At 48.8% G+C, this 24748-nt stretch overlaps 10 protein-coding genes across 10 annotated transcripts; 8 read left to right on the plus strand and 2 right to left on the minus strand.

Annotated features, from left to right (window-relative positions):
• Positions 1–145: 145 nt before the first annotated feature.
• BGZ61DRAFT_374873 (uncharacterized protein) lies at positions 146–682 on the plus strand (the record flags this gene model as incomplete). The annotated part of the gene is made up of 1 exon (XM_046242370.1): positions 146–682. One exon carries the CDS (start codon positions 146–148, stop codon positions 680–682), a length of 537 nt encoding a protein of 178 aa, XP_046093753.1.
• Positions 683–1358: 676 nt separating this feature from the next.
• Positions 1359–2315, plus strand: BGZ61DRAFT_511158 (beta-lactamase-like protein; the record flags this gene model as incomplete). The annotated part of the gene is made up of 2 exons (XM_046252107.1): positions 1359–1630; positions 1664–2315. 2 exons carry the CDS (start codon positions 1359–1361, stop codon positions 2313–2315), a joined length of 924 nt encoding a protein of 307 aa, XP_046093754.1.
• A 145-nt stretch (positions 2316–2460) lies between these two features.
• Positions 2461–3480, minus strand: BGZ61DRAFT_374910 (Alpha/Beta hydrolase protein; the record flags this gene model as incomplete). Its single annotated transcript, XM_046242372.1, has 3 exons — positions 2461–2531; positions 2584–2992; positions 3064–3480. 3 exons carry the CDS (start codon positions 3478–3480, stop codon positions 2461–2463), a joined length of 897 nt encoding a protein of 298 aa, XP_046093755.1.
• Positions 3481–4415: 935 nt separating this feature from the next.
• BGZ61DRAFT_541905 (chaperonin 10-like protein) lies at positions 4416–5532 on the minus strand (the record flags this gene model as incomplete). Its single annotated transcript, XM_046255107.1, has 2 exons — positions 4416–5356; positions 5418–5532. 2 exons carry the CDS (start codon positions 5530–5532, stop codon positions 4416–4418), a joined length of 1056 nt encoding a protein of 351 aa, XP_046093756.1.
• An 819-nt stretch (positions 5533–6351) lies between these two features.
• BGZ61DRAFT_500868 (uncharacterized protein) lies at positions 6352–7620 on the plus strand (the record flags this gene model as incomplete). Its single annotated transcript, XM_046251623.1, has 3 exons — positions 6352–6423; positions 6499–7531; positions 7577–7620. 3 exons carry the CDS (start codon positions 6352–6354, stop codon positions 7618–7620), a joined length of 1149 nt encoding a protein of 382 aa, XP_046093757.1.
• Positions 7621–8119: 499 nt separating this feature from the next.
• BGZ61DRAFT_487550 (uncharacterized protein) lies at positions 8120–9329 on the plus strand (the record flags this gene model as incomplete). Its single annotated transcript, XM_046249987.1, has 4 exons — positions 8120–8284; positions 8336–9070; positions 9143–9216; positions 9269–9329. 4 exons carry the CDS (start codon positions 8120–8122, stop codon positions 9327–9329), a joined length of 1035 nt encoding a protein of 344 aa, XP_046093758.1.
• Positions 9330–9734: 405 nt separating this feature from the next.
• Positions 9735–9899, plus strand: BGZ61DRAFT_374911 (uncharacterized protein; the record flags this gene model as incomplete). The annotated part of the gene is made up of 1 exon (XM_046242373.1): positions 9735–9899. A coding segment is annotated over one exon (165 nt), but the record flags the coding sequence as incomplete, so codon positions are not given.
• Positions 9900–10336: 437 nt separating this feature from the next.
• BGZ61DRAFT_374874 (uncharacterized protein) lies at positions 10337–10639 on the plus strand (the record flags this gene model as incomplete). The annotated part of the gene is made up of 1 exon (XM_046242371.1): positions 10337–10639. A coding segment is annotated over one exon (303 nt), but the record flags the coding sequence as incomplete, so codon positions are not given.
• A 3871-nt stretch (positions 10640–14510) lies between these two features.
• On the plus strand, positions 14511–16112 carry BGZ61DRAFT_468688 (uncharacterized protein). Its single transcript, XM_046247893.1, has 2 exons — positions 14511–15309; positions 15395–16112. The coding sequence occupies exons 1-2, from the start codon at positions 14573–14575 to the stop codon at positions 15996–15998; spliced, it is 1341 nt and encodes a 446-aa protein (XP_046093761.1). The 5' UTR covers positions 14511–14572; the 3' UTR covers positions 15999–16112.
• A 7619-nt stretch (positions 16113–23731) lies between these two features.
• On the plus strand, positions 23732–24313 carry BGZ61DRAFT_524497 (uncharacterized protein; the record flags this gene model as incomplete). Its single annotated transcript, XM_046252651.1, has 2 exons — positions 23732–23869; positions 23961–24313. The coding sequence occupies exons 1-2, from the start codon at positions 23782–23784 to the stop codon at positions 24311–24313; spliced, it is 441 nt and encodes a 146-aa protein (XP_046093762.1). The 5' UTR covers positions 23732–23781.
• Between the last annotated feature and the right edge of the window lie 435 nt (positions 24314–24748).

The following is a 24748-nucleotide window of genomic DNA, read 5'->3' on the forward strand; positions in this document are numbered from 1 at the left end:
TAGAGCCAATGTCCGTCCCCAAAGATTCAAGGACTTTATTCCACAGACTTCTTTGATCTGCACACTCCAATCAGTATACCTTGACCCTCAAGTATTTTACCCCTCTTAAAAGACGCTCCGAATCCAATACTTGCAAATTTCCACCATGCCTCGAGTTGTCAGTCAGATCTCCGGCACCCAGTGGGAAATGGATGGCCCGTCTACACCGACTCAGAGATTCTTCAAGCAATATGTCGATGCCGTAGACTCCAGAGGCTACGACAGCGGCTCCGGCCTCAAGTTCTACTCAGAGGACGTGGTCTTTCACAACCAGAACAACGCGGTCTATCACGGAGGGGATGAGATGTGGGCCTGGATGAAGAAACTGTTTGGCGTGTTCGAACGAATCCATCACGACTGGGTCCAGTTTCTGGAGATTGAACGCGACGATGGCACAAGCCAGATCTACACCCAGAACATTCGCAACCTGTGGCTTCGCGGAAACAAGGAGAGGGAGCCAACTGTCAGCATCCCTGTCACCATGATTGCCATCATCGGGAAGAGCAACGACGAGAAGACTCCGGAAGGATTGCATTTCAAGGAGGTCTGGCTGTATTGGGACACTGCTCTGCTTTTGCCCTTTCTTCCAAAGGAAGCTGTGGTCTTTAAGGCGGAGAATATCTTGCATGCAAACGAGGAATAGAGTGATAGTCAGAAACTCAATAGCTCCAATATAACGCTGCTGCTGGTTCGACTGGGACTCGCCCTTGGGTTCAGAACAACCATGAGTTGAACCATATTGAAAGCGATTAATAAAAGTGCTCAATCATTCCTATCGTCACGATCGTGATGTTCAAGTCCTCAAACGGCATCAGAGACTAGAGATAACGTCCGGCGACAATAGAAAGAAACACTGCAACTAAAGACAGGACCCTGTACAGAGGCGTACAATCCGCTAATGCGTCATTGCTCCGACAAACCAGCTTCAGGGGTCTCGGATGTACGGAAAGGGCTTCACATGGGTAAGCAGATAGTCGATAATTGGGTCCCTGCTGTCCCTGCTATCATGTCCTCTGCCGAAGTGTGGTGGGGTCAGTCATGCAGTGCCCACCGTTCGAAGTGGATCTCTGATCCAGCCTGCCTCGGCTCGCTGGTGGGCCCCGGAATGACCGTACCCGGAATGACCGTAGACACTGCCGACACCAGGTGGAGCGCAGGATTGATTACTATACATCCGACATCATGACACTATCGCTTACAGTGTTTAGTGATTATCCGCCTGGCCCTGAGTGCTTGGTCATCTCCCAATGTCTATCCCTCGTTTACTCTGGCTTGAGCCGGCTAGATTACTGAACATGCCGGCTTAACCATTGGCAAATATGCAGACACCTGGTTCATCCACGTGCGGCAAGGGCTATAATAACGATGGTGCTTTTGACGGACCTTTACTGGCCATCCATACCACCATTCAAACAAATCATCACTACCCGAAGATGAGTCTGCAGTACAAAGTATTTTTCAGCAAGCGTGCTTCGGCCACCCGAACTGGGCCAGTCGGTCATGACAACCTGAAGTGGGTTCCCACCACATCTACCTTGATCTACGGAACCAAAGACGCTGTATTGGTCGACGCGCAGTTGACCTCGAACGCGTCACATGAGCTTCTGGACTGGGTTGTTGCGAGCGGGCACAACATCACACACGTTTACGTCACTCATGCCCACGGCGACCATTTCTTCGGCAGCGCACTCATCCTAGAACGGTTCCCGGACGCGGTTCTGGTCGCAACCCCCGAAGTCGTGGCCAGAATGGAACTCGAGACTACGCCAGAACGTCTGACTGGTCTCTGGGAAAAGTTGTTTCCTAACCAGATTCCCCAGACGCTCAAGATCGCCCAGCCTCTTTCTCGGGACCATTTTGAACTAGAAGGCGAGAAGCTGGAGGTGGTCAGGACTGGCCACACAGACACGGATGACACGACGACTCTTTGGGTCCCGTCCATCAAGCTCGCTGTGACGGGCGATGCCGTGTACGCAAACACCCACCCGTACTTGGGCGAGTCGGGAACGGCCGCCAAGCGGAGCGAGTGGATTGATGCGTTGGACAAGATAGCCGCACTTGGACCTGAGCATGTTGTGGGTGGGCATAGCGATCCGAGCAAGGGGTTCGGGCCTGAAGCGATCCACGACACAAAGACGTACTTGGAGAACGTTGACAAGATCAGTTCCGACGCCGGTACGGCTGAAGAACTTTATGAGCGCATGTTGGAGATTTATCCTGAGCGTCTGAACCCAGGATCTCTCTGGGCAGGTGCTGTTTTGATCAAGCGGCCGTAACTTGGCCATCCTAGGCGATCCAGCGACATACAGGTAGCCAACTAGCCATACAAAGTGGCGGCAGTCATTCATTGATGCTCATTCCTTTAATCTCTTGTTCCTACTGACCTATTGTTCATTCCTTGCTCTAACTCTCGATGACCATCTATATTTCAAGGCTTCCAACAAAGTCAAGAATATCGTTTCGCAGACGGTCTGCGTAGCCAAGAACCAAAACTGTAGAAAGAGTTAGCCCTGTTCCCTTGCTATTGAGACGCTATTAACTCACCGTGCCCCCCTCCTTCGTATACGCGGAGTCTTGCCTGAGCAACCAGCTTTTGGATAAGCTCAGCACTCGCCTCGACAGGAACCCCTCCGTCACTTCCGCCGTGAATCAGAAGGAAAGGCTTGTCAAAGGTTTGCCCAAAAGTCTGTATCGCCTCTAACAGATCCTCAGACGTATAGATCTGGAGGCATCGCTCGACAGCAATTGGATCAGCCTCGGAAAAGATCCCTTCGAAAAACGCCAATTCCTTCTCTGAGAGCGAACCGGATGTTCCAACTCCAAAGGGGCCATTGAAGCCGTTGGCGATGAAGTTGGGTCTATCCTTTCTCAATGACATCAGCGTCGCATCCCAGACGCTGCGGGGCAAAGCCTTCGGGTTTTGGGAGAGGCGACAGGATGTGGGAGGCAAGTGCTAATCCATATCATGCCCTATCACTTCGTCAGTCTCCTTGTGTCAACAGCTTGACCTCTCGTCCTACTTACACGACAGTTTTCCTGGATGTAAGTGCTATTAGTGTACGCCAAAAGCGCCTCGCCCGTGCCCATGCTGGTGGCGATAAAGACAAAAGGCCCCGGCTGGAGTTTCTCCAACAGGCCCGCGACGTCATCCCCAAGCTCCTTGTAGCCGATGCCATTTCCAACGGCATTGCCGGTCCATTCGCTTTTCCCAAAGCCGCGTCTGTCAGGGGCGATGACCCGGAACCTGTGCGTCTCGCAAAGACTCAGCAGGATCGAGTCGTACATGCGGGATGAGAGAGGCCACTGGTGGAGGAACACGAGCGTGAGCCCTCGCGCTGCCTGAGACTGTTCTTTTGCATCGAATGGAGGCGGTCTATTTTCTGGGCCGTAATAGCGATAGAACAAATCCGTGCTATCGATCGAGCTGGGGTGTCGAGGCATGTTGGCTGCGTGGTATATCCGTAGGATAGTAAGTCAGTAACTGTCAGATGCGGGAATTCAATAAGGAAGAACAGGTACTAGTTAATATGTGAGCTCTTCATGCTGAAGTCGGAAGTAGGGGTGGTTTGGTCTGGTCTAGGGAAAGATTATAAATGAAGGCCGACGGACGTCTAATCACTCCATCTCTCCTGTTTCTGGCCGAGTCAGCTGCCGCACAAACAGTCGGATTTGATAATTATTAATTACGACGTCCAAGAACCGACCCATACTAGGCTGTCCATCAACCCGTGGGGTGCCGAGGTCCATGGCTCTCATAGGCTTGATCACTGTCAAGCTCTAGGGTCGTTGACTAGCCGAGACCTCCACTGCCAGATGATTGTTTCCCCGTTCTTCCCCGCCCGAGAAAACGTGCATGATCGGTCAAGAGCCGGTCAGACCGAACTAGTAAATGTAGGCTCAATTGGATCGAGTGGCCGGTGACATGGCGGAATTAAATAGTCTGTTTCCGTATTGCGATGTTGCGGGGTTTCCATCTAATCTGGGTTAAATGGCATGCTTGGGCCAAATGATCTTTCACAAGGGAGAGTGAATGTATTTGTCATTGGCTCGAACGACACTACAAACATCCAGTACAGTGATACGGTGTACAAGGTACTCTTAATGCTCCCCACTCTGAATGGAGTTCGCCTTGATGTGTGCTATAAAAAGACTTTCGCCGTGTCTTTGCCCCTCCAGCGTACCTTCAACGTTGGATCAACCATCACGTAACCTACCACCCAACCCTGTCAACTCAACTATGACTTCATCCAGCATGGATGGAGTCGGAGCACTCAGTGTTTGGGTGCACTCTCAACCCCCATAAATAGAACTGCTCAACCGGCACCTCTTAAAAGGACAGCTGCTTCTCATAGGAGAAGTATGTTATATATCGCTGCTCATTCCCAAGGGTGGATATTCATCTTCGCCCCCTTTCCATCTCGATATTGGTCCAACGCCTTATTGACAGCATCCGCGTCTAAACCCTTGATAACCTCAAAACTGCTGGGGCGAAGTTTCCCCTCCTTGAACCATCGAGGAACCTCTTCCCAGAACCCCACCGTCACTTCTGGGTGCATCGAAGATATGCCAAACACAAGGCGGCGTTCATACCCCGCAGACTTGGAACCTATCCGAGCAGCGTCAAAGTCTCCGTCAGGTCGACGAAGAGTGATCAAGGTGCCCTTCTTCGTGTTTGACAGCGCCGCGACACCGAGCTCTTGTTCCACGCCGGCATTGACCGTGTCAACCGCATAGACTAACTCATCCCCCGTGATGGCACGAATCTGGTCCAGCGCATCGGGGGCTCGTCGGTTGATGACGTGGGTAGCCCCGACAGACTTGAGGTTTGCTTCATTGCGATGGCCGGCGACTGCGATGATTCGGCCTATTCCTGCCAACTTGGCGAGCTCAACTGTGGCTCGTCCGGTGTTGGAGCCGCCTCCAATGACAAGAAGCGTGACGTTGGCATATTCGAAGGACTTTGCTTCCGGTGAGAAAGGAGGGGGCAAGCCATGGCCGGAGCTCGCGAAGAGGGCAATGAAGCCAGCCAACACAATGACGGGGATTGTAGATGCCTCATCGTTGCTCAGCCCACTGCCGGCCACCCTGCCTACAAACCTCGCATCGACAAGAGCATATTGCTGCGCTCCGTTGAAGTCATTGTGGAAGCCCCCCTCGGCAAAGGTGTGACCAAAAACACGCTCACCAACGATGAACTTGGCAGAATGCTCTCCGGTTCCCACAGTCACGACTTCTCCGACCAGATCGCTGGCAAGGACGTATGGCATGCTCGTGACGAAGAGGCCAACATCGCGGGTTCTCTGGTCATGAGGATTTACTAAACGCCAATTAGCTATGGTCCTCTTATCCTTCGCGGTGGAACTGTTTCCAAAACTTACGGCCGGCAACAAGAACCTTGACCAGTAGCTGGTTCTTGCCAGGCTGCGGGATGGGACGGTCCCCCACGACCAATGGCTTGCCCACCTCCTCGAGTAAAAGAGCCTTTTGGGACATGACTGTTTCCGAGTCTGAAGCTGAACGCAGTGATGAATAAACACAAAGGAGTAGTGCTAATATGTAGAGGTATAAGGATGGCATTGCCGACGGTTCAGTAGAAGCTTAGTGCCAAGAATGGGAAGCTTGAGGTTTTAAGACGTCTGCATTCCATTGACACAAAGGGCCTTGCGAACGGCCATCGCTGTGCTTAGACGATTTACTAAGTCGCGGAAACCTCAGGGGGCTCCCTTCAAGATTCGTCACATTACTAATTCCCATTCCAGTCACAACATCCACACTGTAGCAGAGTTGCAAACCACTCCACTAGAGACCTCGGTGGAGTGGATTTAAAGGTGTGGGCATGCAGGGTTCAACTAAGTGGTGCTAAACCCACTTAGATGTGCGTCGAGTGGCATGTATTGCAAATCCAAACCCATACAGATGTTGCGGGAAGCTGTTGCTCCCCAGATCCATCCGTCCGTAGACCCAGCTTGCCGACTTTCTCATACATCAAGACTTGGAATGAGGAAAGGCGGTAAGTCAAAGTCACAATATCCATACTATGTATGTGGACACAAGCTCAAGCGCATCTCTAGCCTCATGCGTCTCGGCACCGATCTGCAAGCCCCTTTGATTGGTAAGCGTTCAAAGCGTCAGATCAGACTCGTCTTGCCCCCGCTTTAGTAAGCGGCCAATGAAGTCTGGCCGCCTAATTTGCTAGCTTGAAACTAATCATATATCAACCGGGCCCCCGCACTCCATCACCGTATCTATACGGCCCCTCATGCGACCCTCAACATATCTCTCCATGGCACGACACGACGGCTCATGACAAATATGATCAGAAGGCGTAAAGTGCACAGAAAGTCTCGGGAAGGCTGTGTTCAATGCAAGGAGCGGCACGCTAAGGTACGGTGAGCCCCCTCCCTCTGCTGTCCCTGCTACTCGTTATGCCGAGGCGAAGCCCACAGCTGAACCCTGTAGTGCAACGAGGTCCATCCGCAATGCCTTCAATGCGAGCGGGCCAACATCTCGTGCAGCTTCTCGTCCCCTACCCTGACCATGACGCCACTCAACGAGGACAGCCTAGCTGATCTCGAGCTGCTGGAGCACTGGCACCGGTATCCCGTCACAGGCGACATGTCGGAGACCACGAAGCACCTGCAATACAACCTTGTTCGCTTGGGCTTCTCTCACCATTACCTGCTGAATAGCATCCTAGGCCTTACAGCCCTCCAGCTATACAGTAACGATCAGTCCCAGTCCAAGTGGTACGCTAGAGCCGTTGCACACCAGCAGGCCGCAATCACCCGAGCCAGGCCGCATTTCGAGTCCCTTGATCAGACCCAGCATCAAGCCCTGCTGGGGTTCTCTGCTTTCACTTCGATGTATGCGGTAGCGGAACCTGTTTTTCGCCCCCCTCGCGTCCGCTCTCTGGCACGGTTCGACCCAATCGAGGAGCTGATGAAGGCACTCCACTTTAGCAGGTCTACCTTGGTGTTCGTGCAGCAGAACTTCACCCCTCTCGCCATCTCAGAATCGTGGCTTCTGACTAAATTCAGCGCCAATCACCACGACACTCGGCAGGATCTCGAAACAAGATATCCACAGCTTGCGTTTCTTCGGGGATGTATAGAGCGTCAGTGTGCGGGGGAACAGAAAGCAGCCTGCCTCCATGCCGTTGAAGTACTGTTCCGCCGCATTGCAACGCTCTCGGATAATCTTAGAGACCCCGAACCGAGCAAGGTGATTTGGGGCTGGGGACTCGAGATATACCAGAGCTTTCTAGACTTGTGCTCGGCGCGACATCCCGTGGCACTCGTCATTCTGGCTCACTTTACTGTCTTGATGAGCTTCTATAAGGAGCACTGGTGCCTGAGAGATTGGCCAGGCGGGTTGCTGGGATATATTGTGGGGGTCCTCGGAGATGAGTGGGAAGATACTCTGAAGTGGCCGAGTGATCTTATCTTTGCCTTATCACCAAAGGGCCTACCGCGGCTACTCGCAGCGGAGGAAGGTACCAAAAGGTCTAATAAAGGATGCATGCATAAAAATATCCCAGTCACGTCGTGTTTGCACCAGTTTTCGTATACTGCAGTCAGTTAATTTTCCAAGTACCGATTCTCCCAGTACTCCGTGTAACCATGTCAATAAACGCTGAGGCCGCTGCTTCCGCAATCCCCACCGGCGGTAGCCCGAGTCAGGGGCGCGCTGCCAAGCGTAGCTGGCCGTATTAATACGGTTAGTGATCCACAAGCTATGCATGACACTAATGCTCCCTGATCGCAGCTGTCCTAGGCCTCATTACGCCGAGCATCATGTTACACTGACCCTGAGAAAGCAGCAAGGAACTCGAGACGCGAGTCAGGTCAAAATGCCTGAATGAGGTAATTATTTTATCGACTCGCGAATTGATTAACAGTAGAAGGAAGGTGGAGTGACAAACAAGTTGATAATCAAAGGAAAGTCGGAGAAAGACTGTCATCTATAAAGGTTCAAGTTGTCCGACCAAGTATCAACTCTCCCTCAAGCATCAACTGGGTCAAGCCTCTTCACTTTATTCTCATAAACATTCCAAATCCAACACCAAATTGCGTTAACCATCATGTCTACACCAAGAACCACGAAAGCCTGGACGGTTGAGGGTAAGGGCAGCTTCGACTGTCTCAAGTTTGACAAGGAGCGCGTTCTCCCTGAGCTCTCCGACCACGAGGTCTTGGTCAAATTCCATGCGGCGTCTCTTAACTACCGCGACATCATGATTTCCTTGGTAACTATGTCTTCCTATACATACTCCACTATCACCTACTAACCCTCGCAGGGCACCTATCCATTCCCGACGACGCCAAGTGTCATCCCAGGCTCCGACGGAGCTGGAGAAGTTGTGGCAGTTGGTTCTAAAGTTACCCGCTTTGAGAAAAGTTCCAAGGTTGTGACATTGTTCAACCAAGCACACTACGGTGGGCCGTTGACCTTCAAGGTCTTGGGGACAGGGTTAGGTGGTGTCATGGATGGCGCTCTGCGACAGTACGGCATTTTCAACGAGAATGGACTGGTCGACATGCCAAAGAACCTCGGCTATCTGGAGGCCGGGACACTATCTTGCAGCGCCCTGACGGCGTGGAATGCTCTCTACGGGCTCAAACCAGTCCTTCCCGGCGACTGGGTATTGACGCAGGGTACGGGCGGTGTGAGTATCTCTGGCGTGCAGTTTGCGAAGGCTGCAGGGGCTCGAGTCATTGCCACGACATCTTCTGCAGCCAAGGCTGAGATATTGAAGAAGCTCGGAGCAGATCATGTCATCAATTACAAGGAGACCCCGAACTGGGGCGATGAGGCCAGGAGGCTGACGGGCGGTGCTGGTGTTGACCATATCATGGAGGTTGGAGGCGCGACAACTGTGACGGAGAGTCTGAAAGCCGTCGCTATCGGTGGTGTTGTCACCATCATTGGCTGGATCGGCGGACCGGGAGAGACCGCACCGACTTTCCCCGAGGCCTTATTGTCTGTTGTCAGGGGAATTGTTGTCGGAAGCCGAGAACAATTCGAATCAATGGTATGTACTATGGAACCGGATTGCCTCGCTTGGACGGCTTCTACCAGTTTAAGCGGTTACTAACATGAATAGATCCGGACCATCGAGGCCTTCAACATCAAGCCCGTTCTTGATCAACAAGTTTTCAAGCTCGAGGACCTCAAAGAGTAAGACGATTCGATTTTGCAATGATTCCTATTACAAGCTAATGCATCATAGGGCCTACCAGTACATGTTGGATCAGAAGCATTTTGGCAAAGTTGCAATCAAGATTGAGTAGATGTAGCTTTCTATGCCAGTCTATAGCAGGGATGCAACAAAACATGTTAGCTCCGAAATATACTCTCAACTGTGATATCAGTTATCAGTAGGAGTGGGATGCGGATATAATTCAAGCACGCACTTTATCAGCTGCCTTGTTTTCTTCACATTAGCGACGTTCCTCCTCTCACCTTGATCCAGTTTCCCCCTTATCCATTGTATTGCGACTTCAGACGGCATGAGATAGCTTGCCCGGCCATGGAATCCATAGCATAAACGTCATCAATCGACAATACATCAACTCGCTGAGCATTTGGCCATTAAAAACACCCGTCTGCGTCGCGTCTTGGTCCGCCTCGCGCTTTGGACAATAGCGCGTTGCTACAGTTCGGATGCCTTCATCCGGCCTAACTCTCCGAATCTTGTCAAGCCTGGTCCTTGGGTCCATCTCACCGAGGCGGTCACGACGCAGTTCATTTCGACAAACACCTCCATTCCCGTACCGCTAGTGCACTGCTCCTTCGCCCACAACAACCGCGCCTACGTTGTCATGGAGGGCATGCAGGGCGACGGACTCGCAAAGAAATAGAAGACCATATCTGGAATCGATAGCGAGACGGTGCTTGCTCAACTTCGGCGCATATCCAAAGAGCTGAGGTCCCTAACGCCACCTGACATGAAGGTTAAGAGCAGTGTTGCTAATAATATGACAATAAAACAATATATTGCAATACATACAATACAATACGCATTTTCTGATATTGTACCAATATAATACGCAGGTTGTAATATTGTGACAATACAATATAAGGCTATCCATATTGGCAATATATCGTCTATATTGGCTGGCGGATCTTCAGGCAAAATGCACTTATTTTGTTGACAATTAACGTCGACATATAGGGACGCGTGCGAAGAAAACGCGTAACTAATTTATTGTTTTACGTCAGGGGCAAGAAAACGCGTAGTGAAAGTATAATCCATGGCCTACAGGGTAGCCGGAGACCGCGAAAAACATTTGATGGAATTGTTGATCCAACTCCAGGCGGCATTTATCTCGGATACTGGTCAAAGTCCAGGGAGTGGCAAGCTGTACTCATTCTCCCTGGAGTTGCCACCGAGCAACCCATTGATATTGGCTTCTCAGGCACGATCCAGGACCTAGGTCTCACAGAACAACTACCACCGTATTACACTTATGATCCCCAGACGGGTATTCTTGATTGGCAAGAGGACTATAAAGATAGAGGTCCTTTGGTTATAGAGCGACAATTTCCCATTATGTACTTTGATGGCTTGGATTTTCCAAGTAAAAGCTCAGTTGGCTAGGTGGCAGCCAACAATCTCCAGCCTGTTGATACTCAAGATTCCAGCTTCAAGCTAACTCCTTACTTCAAATCGGTCCTGGATTTTTTGGAGACCCAAAGAAGCAAACAGGTTGAGAATTCAAATCTCGAAAATATAGAGCAAACAGACTTAAGACTGGGCCCGGCAGACATCGACACTCTAGATTCTACGGTTGTTGCTACACTAGCGGCTTTACCGGTAGAATAAAGCTAAGAGGAACAGTCAAGTCCCCAACCTGGCCTCAGCTAAAATAATTATCAATTAGATAACTAAGAGGCGCTACTGTTATCCGAAGAAGGCCGCACCAATAACGTAGCGGGCTTGCCACCGAGCAGAGCTGACTTTCATTACAGCCTTAGTCCTGATTTGAAGACTCTCTATGAAAATCAAAACCCCAATGTTGTGGTTATAATCAGCGATTTCTCCAGCAATACAGCGTCGGAAGCGGCTACAGGAACTCCTCTAGCTGGCGACCGGCCCGAACCTATTATTTCACCTTCGATGTCTTTATCTATACAACTAGTTACGGCTCCAACCCTAGACAACCAAGGCGAACGTGACAGCTCGCTTAGGAATAGAAAATTGCTCTAAATAGCAGCTGATGGCTGCAGATAGAATGGGTAGTTAGACTAGGGCGGCCCTTTAGCAGTGGGTGAAGTGGATGGGACCCGAGCAGCCGCAAGCCGACAAAGTCGCATTTCACCACTAGTAGACAGTCCAATCTATCCAAGCCAAGCCTATTTTGTACCAGGCCCACTTCGATTTCAAGTGAAGGACCAAGGGAAAGACATAGAGCCACCCCCAATTGCAATGCAGGCTATGGAGCGACCTAAGATTAATAATCAGCGCCTCGACCTATTGAGACAGCCGCATAGTGCCGAGGGTCCGGCATCTTTTCATAAAGAACACCCCCATATATTAAATGTGGTATCGAACGATAAACGTGATATTCAAGTAGGACCACCACAAGGACCCGGGTCCTCCCCCCTTTACTAATCAAGCTTCGTCCTCCCCGTTCCGCGGAATCTTAACGTAGGCCTTACAGTACCAGCAATATATTAACTACAGCCCCTTAATCCCATGCCGCCTATTCAGACTACCCCACAGCCTTTTCCCCAGTCTCAGTTAACCGATAATACATACTCAGTTAGCTGCTAAGAACCTATCTTAAGTCCCAACTATCAACTAGTCACGCTTCCCCCCCTCTCAATACTAAGTATATCGACAAGACCTAGTCTACAACCACATTCTATTAGTAACTAGGCTCCTAATGCATCGCCGCGTTTATTGCCATGTCCAGCCCCAAACCCGCCTTCAGCAAACTCGGCATCATCACTAACGAATGGACAATCAAGCCAACTCCACCCACGACATCCCTCGGAACCAGATACCCAGTGGGGGTGTTCTTGCCTTTATTGTTTAAAGTGTTATGTTATACTAGTTTGGAGGGACAAACATATCTAGGACTGTCACTCAGCACACTAAATCAATTAGCTTGTATTAAATATTGAACTGCTTCCTTGGATATAATAATGTGGATCTTAAACATAATCTTGCAGGAAGAATAGTTATATTATGTCAGACGGAATAGCTACACTAGGAAAACCCTGTCTTTGAACCACTTTATTTCGAAGATGGGAATGTGATGAAGCCTTAATGAATTGGACATCCTGTTTTAAATTACGTAGACTATGAATAACGCAAACGCCTCACAATCCTACCGTTATGGATCCATATGTGGATTCCGTGGTATGGATTTGAACCCTGGATAGAGGCGTTGGCACGGAGCCCTGCGCAAGTCCATATTGCCTTTGATGGATGGACCTCCCGCAACCGGCATGGTTTCTTCGTTATCAACGCTCAGTTCCTTGACTCTACGTTTGAGCCGAAGAAGGTCATCCTCAATCTACCTCATATGGAAGGGAATCACACTGGGGTCAATATCGCTGCTTAGGTCACAGAGGTCTTGAAGGAGTTTAGTCTGGTGACCAACCCAAGGCAACCCGGCTACTTCACGGTCGATAACGCCTCAAACAACGATACAGCACTGGCAGAGCTTTCAGCACTCAAGGGGATTGACGGTCTCAACCCTCTCAAGGCTCGGGTTCGTTGCTTTGGGCACATCATCAACTTGGTTACCCGTGCCTTGTTATTTTCAAAGGAAGACCATCTCCCTGAGGATATTGGTGTTGACGACTTTGATAGCTGGAGGAAGTTTGGACCTGTTGGCCGCCTACACAGTCTTGTGGTCTGGATACACCGATCTCAGCTAGTAGCAGACTACCTGCGCAATATCCCGAGGGAGGCAGGCTGTCCTAAGATCCTTGGTGTGGTCGTTGATGATGCTACCCGGTGGCTCTCTCAGTCCTACATGATGCAACGGGCTCTTGATCTGCAGCCATGCATTGAGGAACTTGTTGGTGAGGCGGCTTCACAGTTTGCAACCGGGCGATCTTATTCTCGGCGTCAAAGGGGTCCTCTTGCAGGTCTCTATCTGTTGGAGATCACAAGTGTGAGGCGACCAAGTCGGTGGCAAGGTGTGGAAGAAGGAGGAACATTCTACAGGAGATCGTGCCTGTACATAAACAGTGGTTCCCCTACTGCACATTTAGTATGAATTAAGCAACTTGAATCTTCTTATTTCAACACTATCTACCAGGCAAGAAGCCATCATGTCTTGATGATGAGAACCTTCTTGATAAGAATGACTGGAATGCAATCTGGTGGTTCTACGGCATCTTAAGGCACTTTGAGAAGTAGGTCAAGAAGCTGGAAGGCGACAACCAGCTCGAGTTCGCCGTGGAGGCAAGAAGAGCCGGCTCAGTGGTATCTGGGGAGTCTTCAGGACCTTCTTCACAAGCTTGAAGATGCCAAGATTGAGGCACAAGGTCGCCCAGAGCAATATCCCAGGGATGTAATCAATATCGCCCTTGCCATACTTCAGATCATGCTAGCTGTTCTGCCACTGCAAGCTGAAGCTGGGTGTATCAGCAACAGCCGGGAAGACGCCAGCGCAGACGAGGAACGCAGCCAAGTAGCGGACATCAGGGAACAGCGCCGGAATACCCTCTGTTTAAGAATGTGTTCAGCTTCACAGCAGGGCATGGTGCTTTGGCGAGTCAACAATGAAGAGAAGCTGCCCATGGCAATCCCGACTTTGCATGAACGACGCCATATGCAAGTGCCGAGGTAAAGCAGTTCGGCAGCGGGGGAAGGACATGAAGAGTCTGTATCACGGGCCCATCTCGCGCCGATGGTTGAAGTAGGTTATATACAAAGCAACGAGCCACAATGACTTCAAAATGCTCACCCTAGACGCGATGCTCGGCTCCTCTTTCAAGATTGCTGCTATTGAGCAAGGCATGGGCCGAGACTTGATCAAGTCGAGCATCGTCAGCATTCGACGCCGCATTCGATTCCCGTCTTGGGAGAGCTTGTTGGGCCAACATCAGACATGTCCCACGCCATTGAAAACAATGTGCGAGTCTCCACCCTTCATTTTCCTACCCTGGGCAAATGGCCACGACAGACAACTTTGCAACCTGGCTCCCTGTTGAAATGAGCATGTTGTGTTGATTAAAGAAGAAGAAAACTACCCGTTGGCATTGTGGGGCAAGCCAGCGGAAGCTATTGACAAGAAGGCATCCACATCCCAGCCACTAATGGATCGGAATAGCAATTAATCCGTCAAACAACGGATCTCAACACTCCCCACGAACAAGATGTTGGTGCTGTCTTCAAGTTGAGTCTGTGGGTACACTAAGAGAGGGGAGAGGTGGTTGTCGGGCCAACGCGTTGGCTAGCTGACTAATCAAACCCAAGCCAATTCCGCTTTAATCATCACGTCAACCACGTCAACCACGTCAATCAAGCAACACTCCACGTCGGTTTAATGCATTTAGTGTACCCCAAACCATGGGCGATTCCAACAGAATCCTTTCCTGGGTCTTGAATCTTCCCCGGCACACCGACTACAGTCCTCCTTCGCCTCCCGACGAGCGTCGCAAACGCAAGATCCGAAATACGGCGTCGAGCCATCAACTTGCCAGTCCCCCGACCTCGCTCGACGATTACGACATGGCATCGACACCGAAACGGCGACGACTCGAAGGCGGTACAAGTGCACGGTTTGATCCCGATGCGACTCCCCGGCCTGGCACGCGCAGCATCACAGCCGATTCCTCTGCGTCTGCTTCCGCGTCTGATACGAGTTCTGTCTCGGGCGCGTCGTCTCCAAAGAAACAGATGATGAATCTTCGCTTGAGCGACGCCGGTGTGATATACAGGTCACTCAACGAGCGGACAGCGCCTGCGGTGGCCGAGACGCTGTTTACGACAATATCTGACATCGGACGAGGCTTCGACCTTGTACCGGATTCTTTCAAGGCGACCATCACCCAGAAACTCAAGGACCGAGGCATGGAATCTCGCCGGTGGGGGCATTGCTTCAAGCCGGCCGGCGAGGCCGATGTTCTGCCGGGCCGGATCCCATCTTTCGACGAGGTTGAGAGGGTCTTTGTCGAGGCCCAAGAGTGCGAGGACTTTAGACACGAAGAGAGTGCCTGGAACTCTCAGGTTCATCTGCGACTACTGGAAGGCATCTTCAAAACGCCGCAAGGTCACCTGTGTGATGACTTTGGCTCCGTCAGCTGGTGAGTGCTGTTGTCTTGGAAGCCTTGGAAACGTTGGTCTTGGCCAGGATTGTCGCATCATGACTGACGTCTCTATCTCTTGCAGCACGTCGGCCCGTCCACACCGCGAGTTTAAGCCATCCGCATCAATGGCCAAGATGATTGACATCTGCGTGTTCGCTTCAGTCGACCGAGACACCGAGTTGAAGAGGGCTGTCATCGAATTCAGCAAACTCACACCAACGCTATCCATCAATCACACCGACTTTGAACCCACTCAGCATCGTCCCCTCCTCCTCAGCATCGAGACTAAGAGACCTGGCGTCGATGGAGACAAGGCCCAACTGCAGATGGGCGTCTGGCATGCCGCTCAGTGGGCCTTTCTCCGCTGGGCGGTCGGCCATAGCCTTGTCCGCCGGCGCATAGCACAAGGCTCAGGAGCGGCCAATACAGACGAGCTCCGGGCGGCGGAGCGTGCTACCCTGGCGAGGTTGGGTTTCATACCAGGCATCATTGTGCAGGGACACCGGTGGCACCTGGTGTTGTCGACGTACGGCGAGGACGGCAAAACAACGCTGTGGGCAGAGTGGGAGATTGGTTCGACAAAAAGCCTCCAAGACATATATGCCATTGTTGCGGGGGTGCGGGAGCTGACGGCCTGGGCGAAAGATGTTTACTTGCCGTGGTTGAGGGAGAATGTTTTGAATTGAGCTTCACTAAGATATGGATTGGTTTTGGTTTGGAGTTGGGGAGTGGTGCGTACATATTGGTTATGAATATGATACCCCAGTATTTCGAGTCTTGAATTGAAGATTTTGTCAACATATTCCCCTCAAGTTCGTGACAAACAGTATACCAGAAGTCCGAGGTAGACTTTCTCACCTTAGGCTTATGTCAGTTATAAATGCAATCTCCGTCTTTCTGCCAGCTAACTTTAATAACGAAAACTGGCCAGCCGTAACAGGGAGGAACCACCCTGTTTATAGAATTGAGTATGTGTATGCTTTTCGGAGATACTACTAAGGAAGCAATTGTTAACATACAGAGGGAATTGATAGAAGTTACCCCTGTCCCGTTTTACATCGTTAGTGTGGTGGTCATGGTCATCCAGAATAACACCACCGGCGCCAAGAGACGTCTTGCCTCCGGGAACATTGATGGCGCCAGACTGTGAAAGACCACACCATTCAGGCCTCTGTTCAGATCCTTTTACGTGGGAATCCACTCGTTGCTGCCGACATATAGACATTGCCTCTTATCGGACGACTCCTCTCCGCCGATGTAGTTGAGTCCAGTGTTCCTAATAATATGACAATAAAACAATATACTGCAATACGTATAATACAATATGCGTTTTCTGATATTGTACCAATATAATATACAGGTTGTGATATTGCAACAATACAATATAAGGCTATCCATATTGGCAATATATTGTCTATATTAGTTGGCAGATCTTTGGGCAAAATGCACTTATTTGTTGACAATTAACGTCGGCATGTGGTGACTCGTGGAAGAAAACGCATAACTGGTTTATTGTTTTACTTCCAGGGCAAGAAAACGCGTAACTAGTGAAAGTATAAATTCATGGCCTACAGGGTAGGGTATCGTTCACCAGCAAGCAGCCCCTCTCAACCCCACTTCTATCACTCTACAGAGGACTACCGACAACCTCCATACCTCAACAACGCCTGCCTTTTATTCAAACGTTGCAACAAAGAGGGTCGTCAATATCAAACGACTTTTCGGAGCTCTCCAGTCAGCAATTACATGACCCAGACGAGAGCCAAACCTCCAGTTGCCAATCGTCGCGACCTCGCACAGCCTCCACAACCTCCTTGGCCAAGCTAAGAACATCATAGGTCTTCTCCCATATGCCAGACGAGGAGATAGAGATAAGATACTACAATCAACGGACCGGAAAAGAAGAGTGGCGCTGCAAGTATTGTGACAAAACATATTCCTGTTCTGGTGGAACTGCCGCTCCAGCTAAGCACCTTATAGATCCTCTTCCTGACGGTTATGGCCTTCTAAAAGGCGCCTAACGAATAGCTAAAGTCATAAATATACAAACTATTCTCGAACAAGCTCGTGTTGCGGCCGAAGAAAACCCCCGAAAACGGCGTCGGCTCAACGATCAATCCGGAGACTCGATCGACCCAGACCAGCTCGAAGTGTTATACGTAAGGTTTATTACGGCCTGTTCTCTCCCATTTCGGCTTGTGGAATGCCCAGAGTTCCGAGCACTCTTGGCCTACCTCAATACTGATATCGATACTTGGCTTCCAGATACACACGAGACCATCAAGAAATGGATTATGCGGCAGTATGAAGGCCAGAAGGAGAAGGTCAAGCAGCGCATACAGTCGGCAAAGTCAAGGATTCACATCAGCTGCGACCTTTGGACTTCTCCCAACTCTTTGGCCATCTTAGGCCTAGTCGCTCACTATGTTACGGAAGACGGTCAGCTGGAACACCATATCTTGGCCTTAAAAGACATCCAGGGTTCAAAGCCACTCCACGAAAACCCACATATGATCCATATCAAATACACTCCATTCCATCAGACCCAGTTGTGGATTTACTCCTACTCTACGGGAGCCAGGCCACAAGTGGAAATTGTGGAATGCAGTGGATATTTCCTTAATCTTAGCGGAGGTTTACAAATACCACAGAACCCCTAGTTAATAGGTTGAGTTTAAAGTATTTGCTAACTAATATGCCAGGTTTAAGACAACGCATACCTGTTCCCTACCGGTATCAAGCTACCTGGAATGTCTGTTCGGCTGTTCCTATGATGTTGCTCGCGACTGCAGCTGCCTGGCTGGCAGAATAAAGAGCTGCACGATCCGGTGTATTTCCTCATGGGCGACGCGATCCTCAGATAATTCTTATCAATTGGCTGATGCTATTAGACCTTCGACTATGTGGATTTTAATTGTCTGACAATGCCAATGCGTCCGACTACCGATACTTTGGCTTATTTCTAACTGGTGACAAATCTTTAGCTGCAAATATCGTATTACAATGGCCGACTATTAGCCCGATTCTCGACTAGGTACTCTCGAGCCCTCTGTGCAAGGGAAATCGACGGCGGCGATCCCCGAACGAATAGAAGAAGAGGAATAAAGGCTATTTCGCTTGTTCAGAGGCTGGACTTTGTCTGAAAGAGATGGCTATATGCGTTAATGGGTCTACCGGTTTGGGTATGATATTCAGAATACAGCAACGAAGGAATACCGCTGGGTCTGTTATATGTATATTAAACAGAAGGATCCAAGGCTGAAGAATTATAACTATAAGAACCTACAGAATGCTGAGAGCTACTTATTTAAGAATTACAACAGCATAGTCGATCCTTTAGGTAAAAGGCAGGCCCTGAAATCTACCGTTGCAACACCCGCCCGCTCAATTGCTATATTACTTCGATTGAATCCAGAGGTCCCCCGCAATTAAGAAATAATAAATCTATTAATTAAGCGGTTTAATAAAGCCGCGTTTCAACAGATGATCGTCAACTGAATCGTCAACACAAATCGATCGTTCACCACTGCGAAAGATCCTGACCTGCAAGCGATCTTCGAATATCTCAACCCTTCTGTTTCCATTACAGAAGCTCACATATCCGATGTAACGGTGCGCGCGATCGCCGAAAGAGAATTCAACGCAAATAAATTGGCTGTATGAGAGACGCTTTGGAAGAGCCCAAGCCAGATCCATATCCAGTTTGATGGATGGCAATCCGGGAACAGGCATGCTCTTTACGGCGTTACTTGTATATTCAGGGATCTGGATAACAGGCCCCGGAAGTGCGTTCTCGGCCTTCCGGAGCTACTAGGCCGGCACACAGGCGAGAATATCGCTGAGCAGATATTCGACATCGTCCGGGAGTTCGAGATTGGGGATAAGCTGGGCTACTTTACGCTGGATAACGCCTCGAATAACAAAACAACGATGGAAGAGCTGGGCCATGAGCTAGGATTCGACTGGAAGAAGCGCTGGGTTCGCTGCATTGGCTATGTTGTCAATATAGTGGTGAAACACATGCTATTTGGCCAAGATCCAAACGCGTTCGAGCAACAGATCTACGATGGCCAATTGACGGCGGCGAGGGAACATGAGCAGTGGCGCAAAAGGGGTCCAGTGGGTAAATGGCATAACTTCGCTGTGGTAAGCTGAATTTTTTCTTATTTTTATTATATTGTTTTCTAACTTTCCTGTTTTCCGGCTTATTTTAACTGCATTTGCAGGAGGTTAACAGATCCGATATCTGGACCGACGTCCTTAAAAAAGTCCAGCTAGTCGAATCCCAACTATCCGACGATCCAGCAGCCCAAAGCTATAATCCTGTTGGCGTTGTATTAGATAACGCTACCCGTTGGCTTTCCCAGCTAGCCATGATCGACCGGGCTCTTGTTTTGCAGCCGTTTTACGACCCTTTTATCCAGCGAGCGTTAAGTGAGTAGAACAAAGCGAATCTTACGAAAAGTGGCTCCGTTGGGAAGGGGGCCAGGATGCCGTTCTTTTTGAAGGAAGAGAACCGGATTTCAAGCAGCGACTGGCGTGTGCTCCAGGCGCTCCGCGATATCCTACTAGACTTTCAGCTAGTAGTCAAAGCCTTGGAGGGCGATGGACAGGGGAAACACCAAAAGCAAGATCAAGAAGATGAAATTGAGCTTCCATTATCCGGTAAGTCCTGGCTGGATGGAGTCAGTCTGTAATTGGTATGGCTAACCGAGTCACGACTCGAAGGTACAAGCTGGGATCTTCTTCATGCATACGAATATCTTCTCGAGTCCCTCGAATCCGCCAAAAAGATTGCCGTTGGCCTCCCTGACTTTAGGCATCTCGCCGTTAATATTAACCTAGGCTGGATAAAGCTCGATGAGTATTATCAATATCTCAACAACAGTCCTGTAATCTACGGCGCGGCGGCTCTCCATCCTGCTTACCGCTGGATATTATTCGACGATCTGTGGGGTGATGATGCTAAGCAGCGGACGTGGATTATCAAAGCCAAAGCGATTATTCAGGATCTGTGGGAATGCGAATATAAGGACTTATTTTCTGAAGATTAAGATTCTAATTTATCTATAAGTAAATATCTTAAATCCTTAAGGAATAAGTTTACAGCCTGGCGTAATAGCAAATAAGGGCTAATTTTTTAGAATTAGGCTATTGATAAGTCTGCCGGGGTATCTCTTTTATTATTATATAGAGGGTTAGATTTCAATAAGTATAATTAATAGTAATATAATATTGATAATTCTAATATTTTTATTACTAACCTATATAAATATTAGTATACTAAGCGGCTTAAGTACTCTAAATTGAATAGGATAGTCCTGGATTTACTAACTGTAGCCTCTATGTTAGTAGAGTATAAAAGGTTATTTTTAGTAGCTGGGTAGATAGTTATAAGGCTTAGGAATTAGCTAAATGCTTTAACTATTAGTATATACTAGACTTTATGTAGTTGGTAATGTGTAGGATTGATTGGGCAGTTGGATTAGATACTGAAAGAATCTTTAAGGGAATGATAGCGATATACTAGGGGTTAAGTTATGCAAGGAAGTAAGTTTCTTGCTCGTTATGTGGAAATCTTTTCCATATTGTGGATTTATATTTATAATGGATCTATATCTATCTATTCCACCGCCGTGATCTTAGTCATCATCTACATTAATTCCATATCCTCGAATGTGTAGTGGAGTGTAGTGGCTTTGAACCCTGAAGATATCGACAGTGAGCACGATGGTTCTCACCTTGTAGCGGCAATTTTGGAAGTAGTTGATGATTGGGGTTTTGCTTTAAAACTTGGATATTTCGTGATGGATAATGCAGGCAATAACGATACAATGATGAGATATCTTTCTCTTGGTTAGTACGACGCACTGTTTCCTCTAATTTGCCCTAACATTCACAGGCCTTCTACGCCGATTTGACATTTAATACAACCCCAAATCTCACCGACTTCGCTGCCAAGGTCACATCATCAACCTCGCCGCCAAAGCTTTCCTCTTCGTTACCGACAATAAGAAGCTCGAACACGACGATCCTGGTATATATAATGTAATACTAAAGGAGATCGAGGCGTGGCGGCAAAAGGGGCCTCTTAGCAAGCTTTATAACTTCGTCGTTTTCATCTAACGAAGTGTTCAGCGTTTCCAGAAGTTTATGGCTATTAGCTATAACCGCAAGCTTGCGCGAGATAACAACACGAGGTGGAGTTCGTGGTATATCATGCTACGAGCAGCCTTGCATCTTAGAGACGCAATCGACGACTACTTCAACAAATAGGTGGAAGCAGATTGCGCTGGAGACGAGCTCTCTTCAGAGGACTAGATTATCCTCGAAAAGATTAAGTCCTTTTTAAAGAAGCTCAAAATAACTACCAAGGCTCTTAAGTTATTATTTACAACCCTTAATAATATCCTTTTAGCTATAGACTTTATATTGGTATAATTTAAAGCAGGGAAAGAGGTATATATAGACAACTGGATTATAGTATTAATATATAACTCGAGTTAGGCGAAAATGGACAAGTACTATTACCTTACTGATAAATCGCCTGCCTATATTACTGCAATTATGCTTCACCCTTTGCATAAATAGCACTATATATATAAGAACTGGAAGAAGGAGTGGGCTGAGTTGTTAAAGAAGTTAATAGAGATACTGTGGGATAAATATAAACCTGTAGAACTGTATCTTCCTCTATCTAAGGTCCCGTTAACAACTACAAACGAGTTTTTAAATTGGAGAAATAAATATCTATAACTAGCACTTATTATAGACGAGTATGAGTATTATTATAAATCTAAGCGGGTTTATGGGTTTATAAGCGCTCTTATATAGTAGCTAGAGGAGATATAGTAAAAAAACTACCCCAACCTGAGCAAAATAGCTGTGGATATACTGTCAATTCCTGCAATGTCTGCTGAGCCTGAATGACTCTTCTCTGGGGCAAAGATAACCATTACAGATCGTCGAAATCGACTTGGGAGTGATATAATTAAAGCATTGGAGTGCTTGAAGTCGTGGTTTGGGATACGAGATTTTCAGGGTGACGATAGTTCAGCCGCAGCAGTCGAATGATAAAGGTCACGTGGAATATATGGGGTATATTGTTACACTGCCAATATATTGGGTTCTTGGCAATACAATACAATATGGATTAATATCATATTGCGTAATACAATACGCACCACTTGACAATACAATAATATTGCGAGGGTTCCATATTGCCAATATACGTATTGTTTATATTATTAGCAACACTGTTTGAATGCGCTCGTCCACCGTCTCTGAACGAGCTGAAGCAGAGGCTGTGACCGAGTTCTAGACCGAGTTCTAGACAGCGTTCTGGACCGCGATCCCTACACCAAGCCAGTGTCAGATCATCAAAAAGTGGGGTGGCTCTATTCCCAATCAGAATCTTGGCCGCAGCTCCGGTTCTCTTCCACAGAGAGCCTAGCTGTACGACGCCACTCAGCATCGTGGAAGCTGTAATAAGCAATGATCGTCGCTCGGGGCATCTGCCACCTGCCAAAAAGCTGAGTGACGTCATCGTTCCCATCCCGCTGTTTTGGGCCATATCGTCCAAACTGGAGCTTCCTAGCCCAAAATCTCAGAGCACGGCGACAAAATCCCCACACTGCTTGAGGGTACAGTAGCATCTAGGCCGCAAGGATACATGGCGAGCATGCCTGTGCCGCTTTACTCCCTAGACCAACGCCTCATAAAACACGCCGGCGCTGAGTTGCAGGAACGCAGATGCGTGGTGACTTTTGACGGAGCTTTTGCCCCGGGGATACGTACTTCGTGCTGGGGTTGACGAAAAAGTAAACCACGGCTACCAAACAGTCCAGTTTTCGCTCTATTACAGGGGTATGGCACCAGGACGTCAGCTTTTAGACCAAGAATTCAGGACTTTCCGGCGGAGACGGGGCACGACTCGGGGTTGGCCTGTAATAGTCGTCACGAGCCATTGCTTTTCACGGAAACTTCCGTCCGTATTGACCAATCAGCTCGTCTTGCCCAACATTCCAACGATAGCTGAAGGCACGAGCAGTGTGAAGGCACCACCACCAGTGCCTGCCACATGGACCCGCAGCTAAATAGTAAGATTGAAATTACCCTAAATCCACCACAAAAAGACACATAAAAGGTAGGGAGATATAGCAGCAGTCATAGTAAATCCATCACATAAATATGTGTTCTTAAATCTTCATGTCAGTGTTTTATCCGAGGTTGATGTAAAATCGTGGTTCAGCGATCGAAGGACGGCCTGTGCGCAAAGAGCTTGCTTATGAAATACCGTTACATCCCCTGTTCGATGGAGGAGCAACTGACCAATGGAGTTAAAGAAGAAGCACGGATGGCATCCCCACTCTTAGATTCATGAATGCCTCGACTGTGATGTTGGAAGCCAAATCTAACCCCGCTTCTGAGCCCAACGGTTCTTTAGCCATACGCAACCACACTTCCACCATGACCACTATTTTTCATCTCTCCAACGAGATCAGAGCTCTAATAGCTGCAGAGCTTCCGAAAGAGGATTTACTCCGATTCCGACAAAGTATGCAAGGAAACCAATGCCTGGACGACCGCTCTCTTCGCCCAGATTTTTTCCAAGACCCGCTATGTCATGGTTGAACGACAAAGCCTAGAAACGCTCACCGGGATATCAGAGCATCGCATTCTCAGTCCGTATATCGATACGCTGGAAATCTGCGTCGACCATCTCCTTCCTCTCCATGAACTTCGGCTCATAGAGCCTGCTGTCAACCCAATCGAGGAGTTCAGAAAGAGGGGCTTACTTGACGAGGGCGTAGCTGTCGAAGACAGCGACATACCAGGTAGTGATCGCCTTAGTCGGCTTGATGAAAAGGCATATCGCAAGTACTTGGAGGACCAAGAGCAACTGATCCGTACCGGGCATGATATTGCATGCCTATCACAAGCTATGTCGCGCCTGGTCAACTGCAAGAGGACCAATATTACCGATGTTATGCGGCCTTAGGTTTAAATCGACAAAAAAGAGACATCGGCATCTTACCACAAAGGACTCTTACGTTCAAATCACCAAAGAGTGTCAAGTTCATTCACCATATCATACAGGTTGTTCTTATGGCAGCAGCAATGAGCAATCTCCCGGTTGAGGTGCTGGACATTAGTATTGGGGGCAACATGGAAAACGCCAGCTGCATAAGTCCGAATTTGCTCCTCTGGCCAGCCTCTGTCTTAGCATAACCCCCCCTGATCCACCTTCGCCATCTATACCTCATCCTCAGCCCAGAGCTTCCCAAAACCCGAGCGGATTCCTTAAGATGGGATTCTGATCTAGTCGAATTTACCAAACTACTGTCAGAACTGTCCCATCTTAGGTTTGAATTCGAGGACCGTGATAGCTGCGGCCGGTTTTCGAAGCTCTGTAAGGTACTGCATATCCCGAGAT

Source organism: Ilyonectria robusta (genome assembly GCF_021365365.1).
Source record: "Ilyonectria robusta strain PMI_751 chromosome Unknown BGZ61scaffold_79, whole genome shotgun sequence".
Classification (NCBI taxonomy): domain Eukaryota; kingdom Fungi; phylum Ascomycota; class Sordariomycetes; order Hypocreales; family Nectriaceae; genus Ilyonectria; species Ilyonectria robusta.

What these genes read in the sequence shown, in the direction of transcription:
- BGZ61DRAFT_468688 (XM_046247893.1), top strand. Translation starts at nt 14,573, where the DNA reads ATGGGCGATTCCAACAGAATCCTTTCCTGGGTCTTGAATCTTCCCCGG. An exon ending in GACTTTGGCTCCGTCAGCTG is followed by an intron (nt 15,310 to 15,394) that starts GTGAGTGCTGTT and finishes TATCTCTTGCAG; the next exon opens with CACGTCGGCCCGTCCACACC.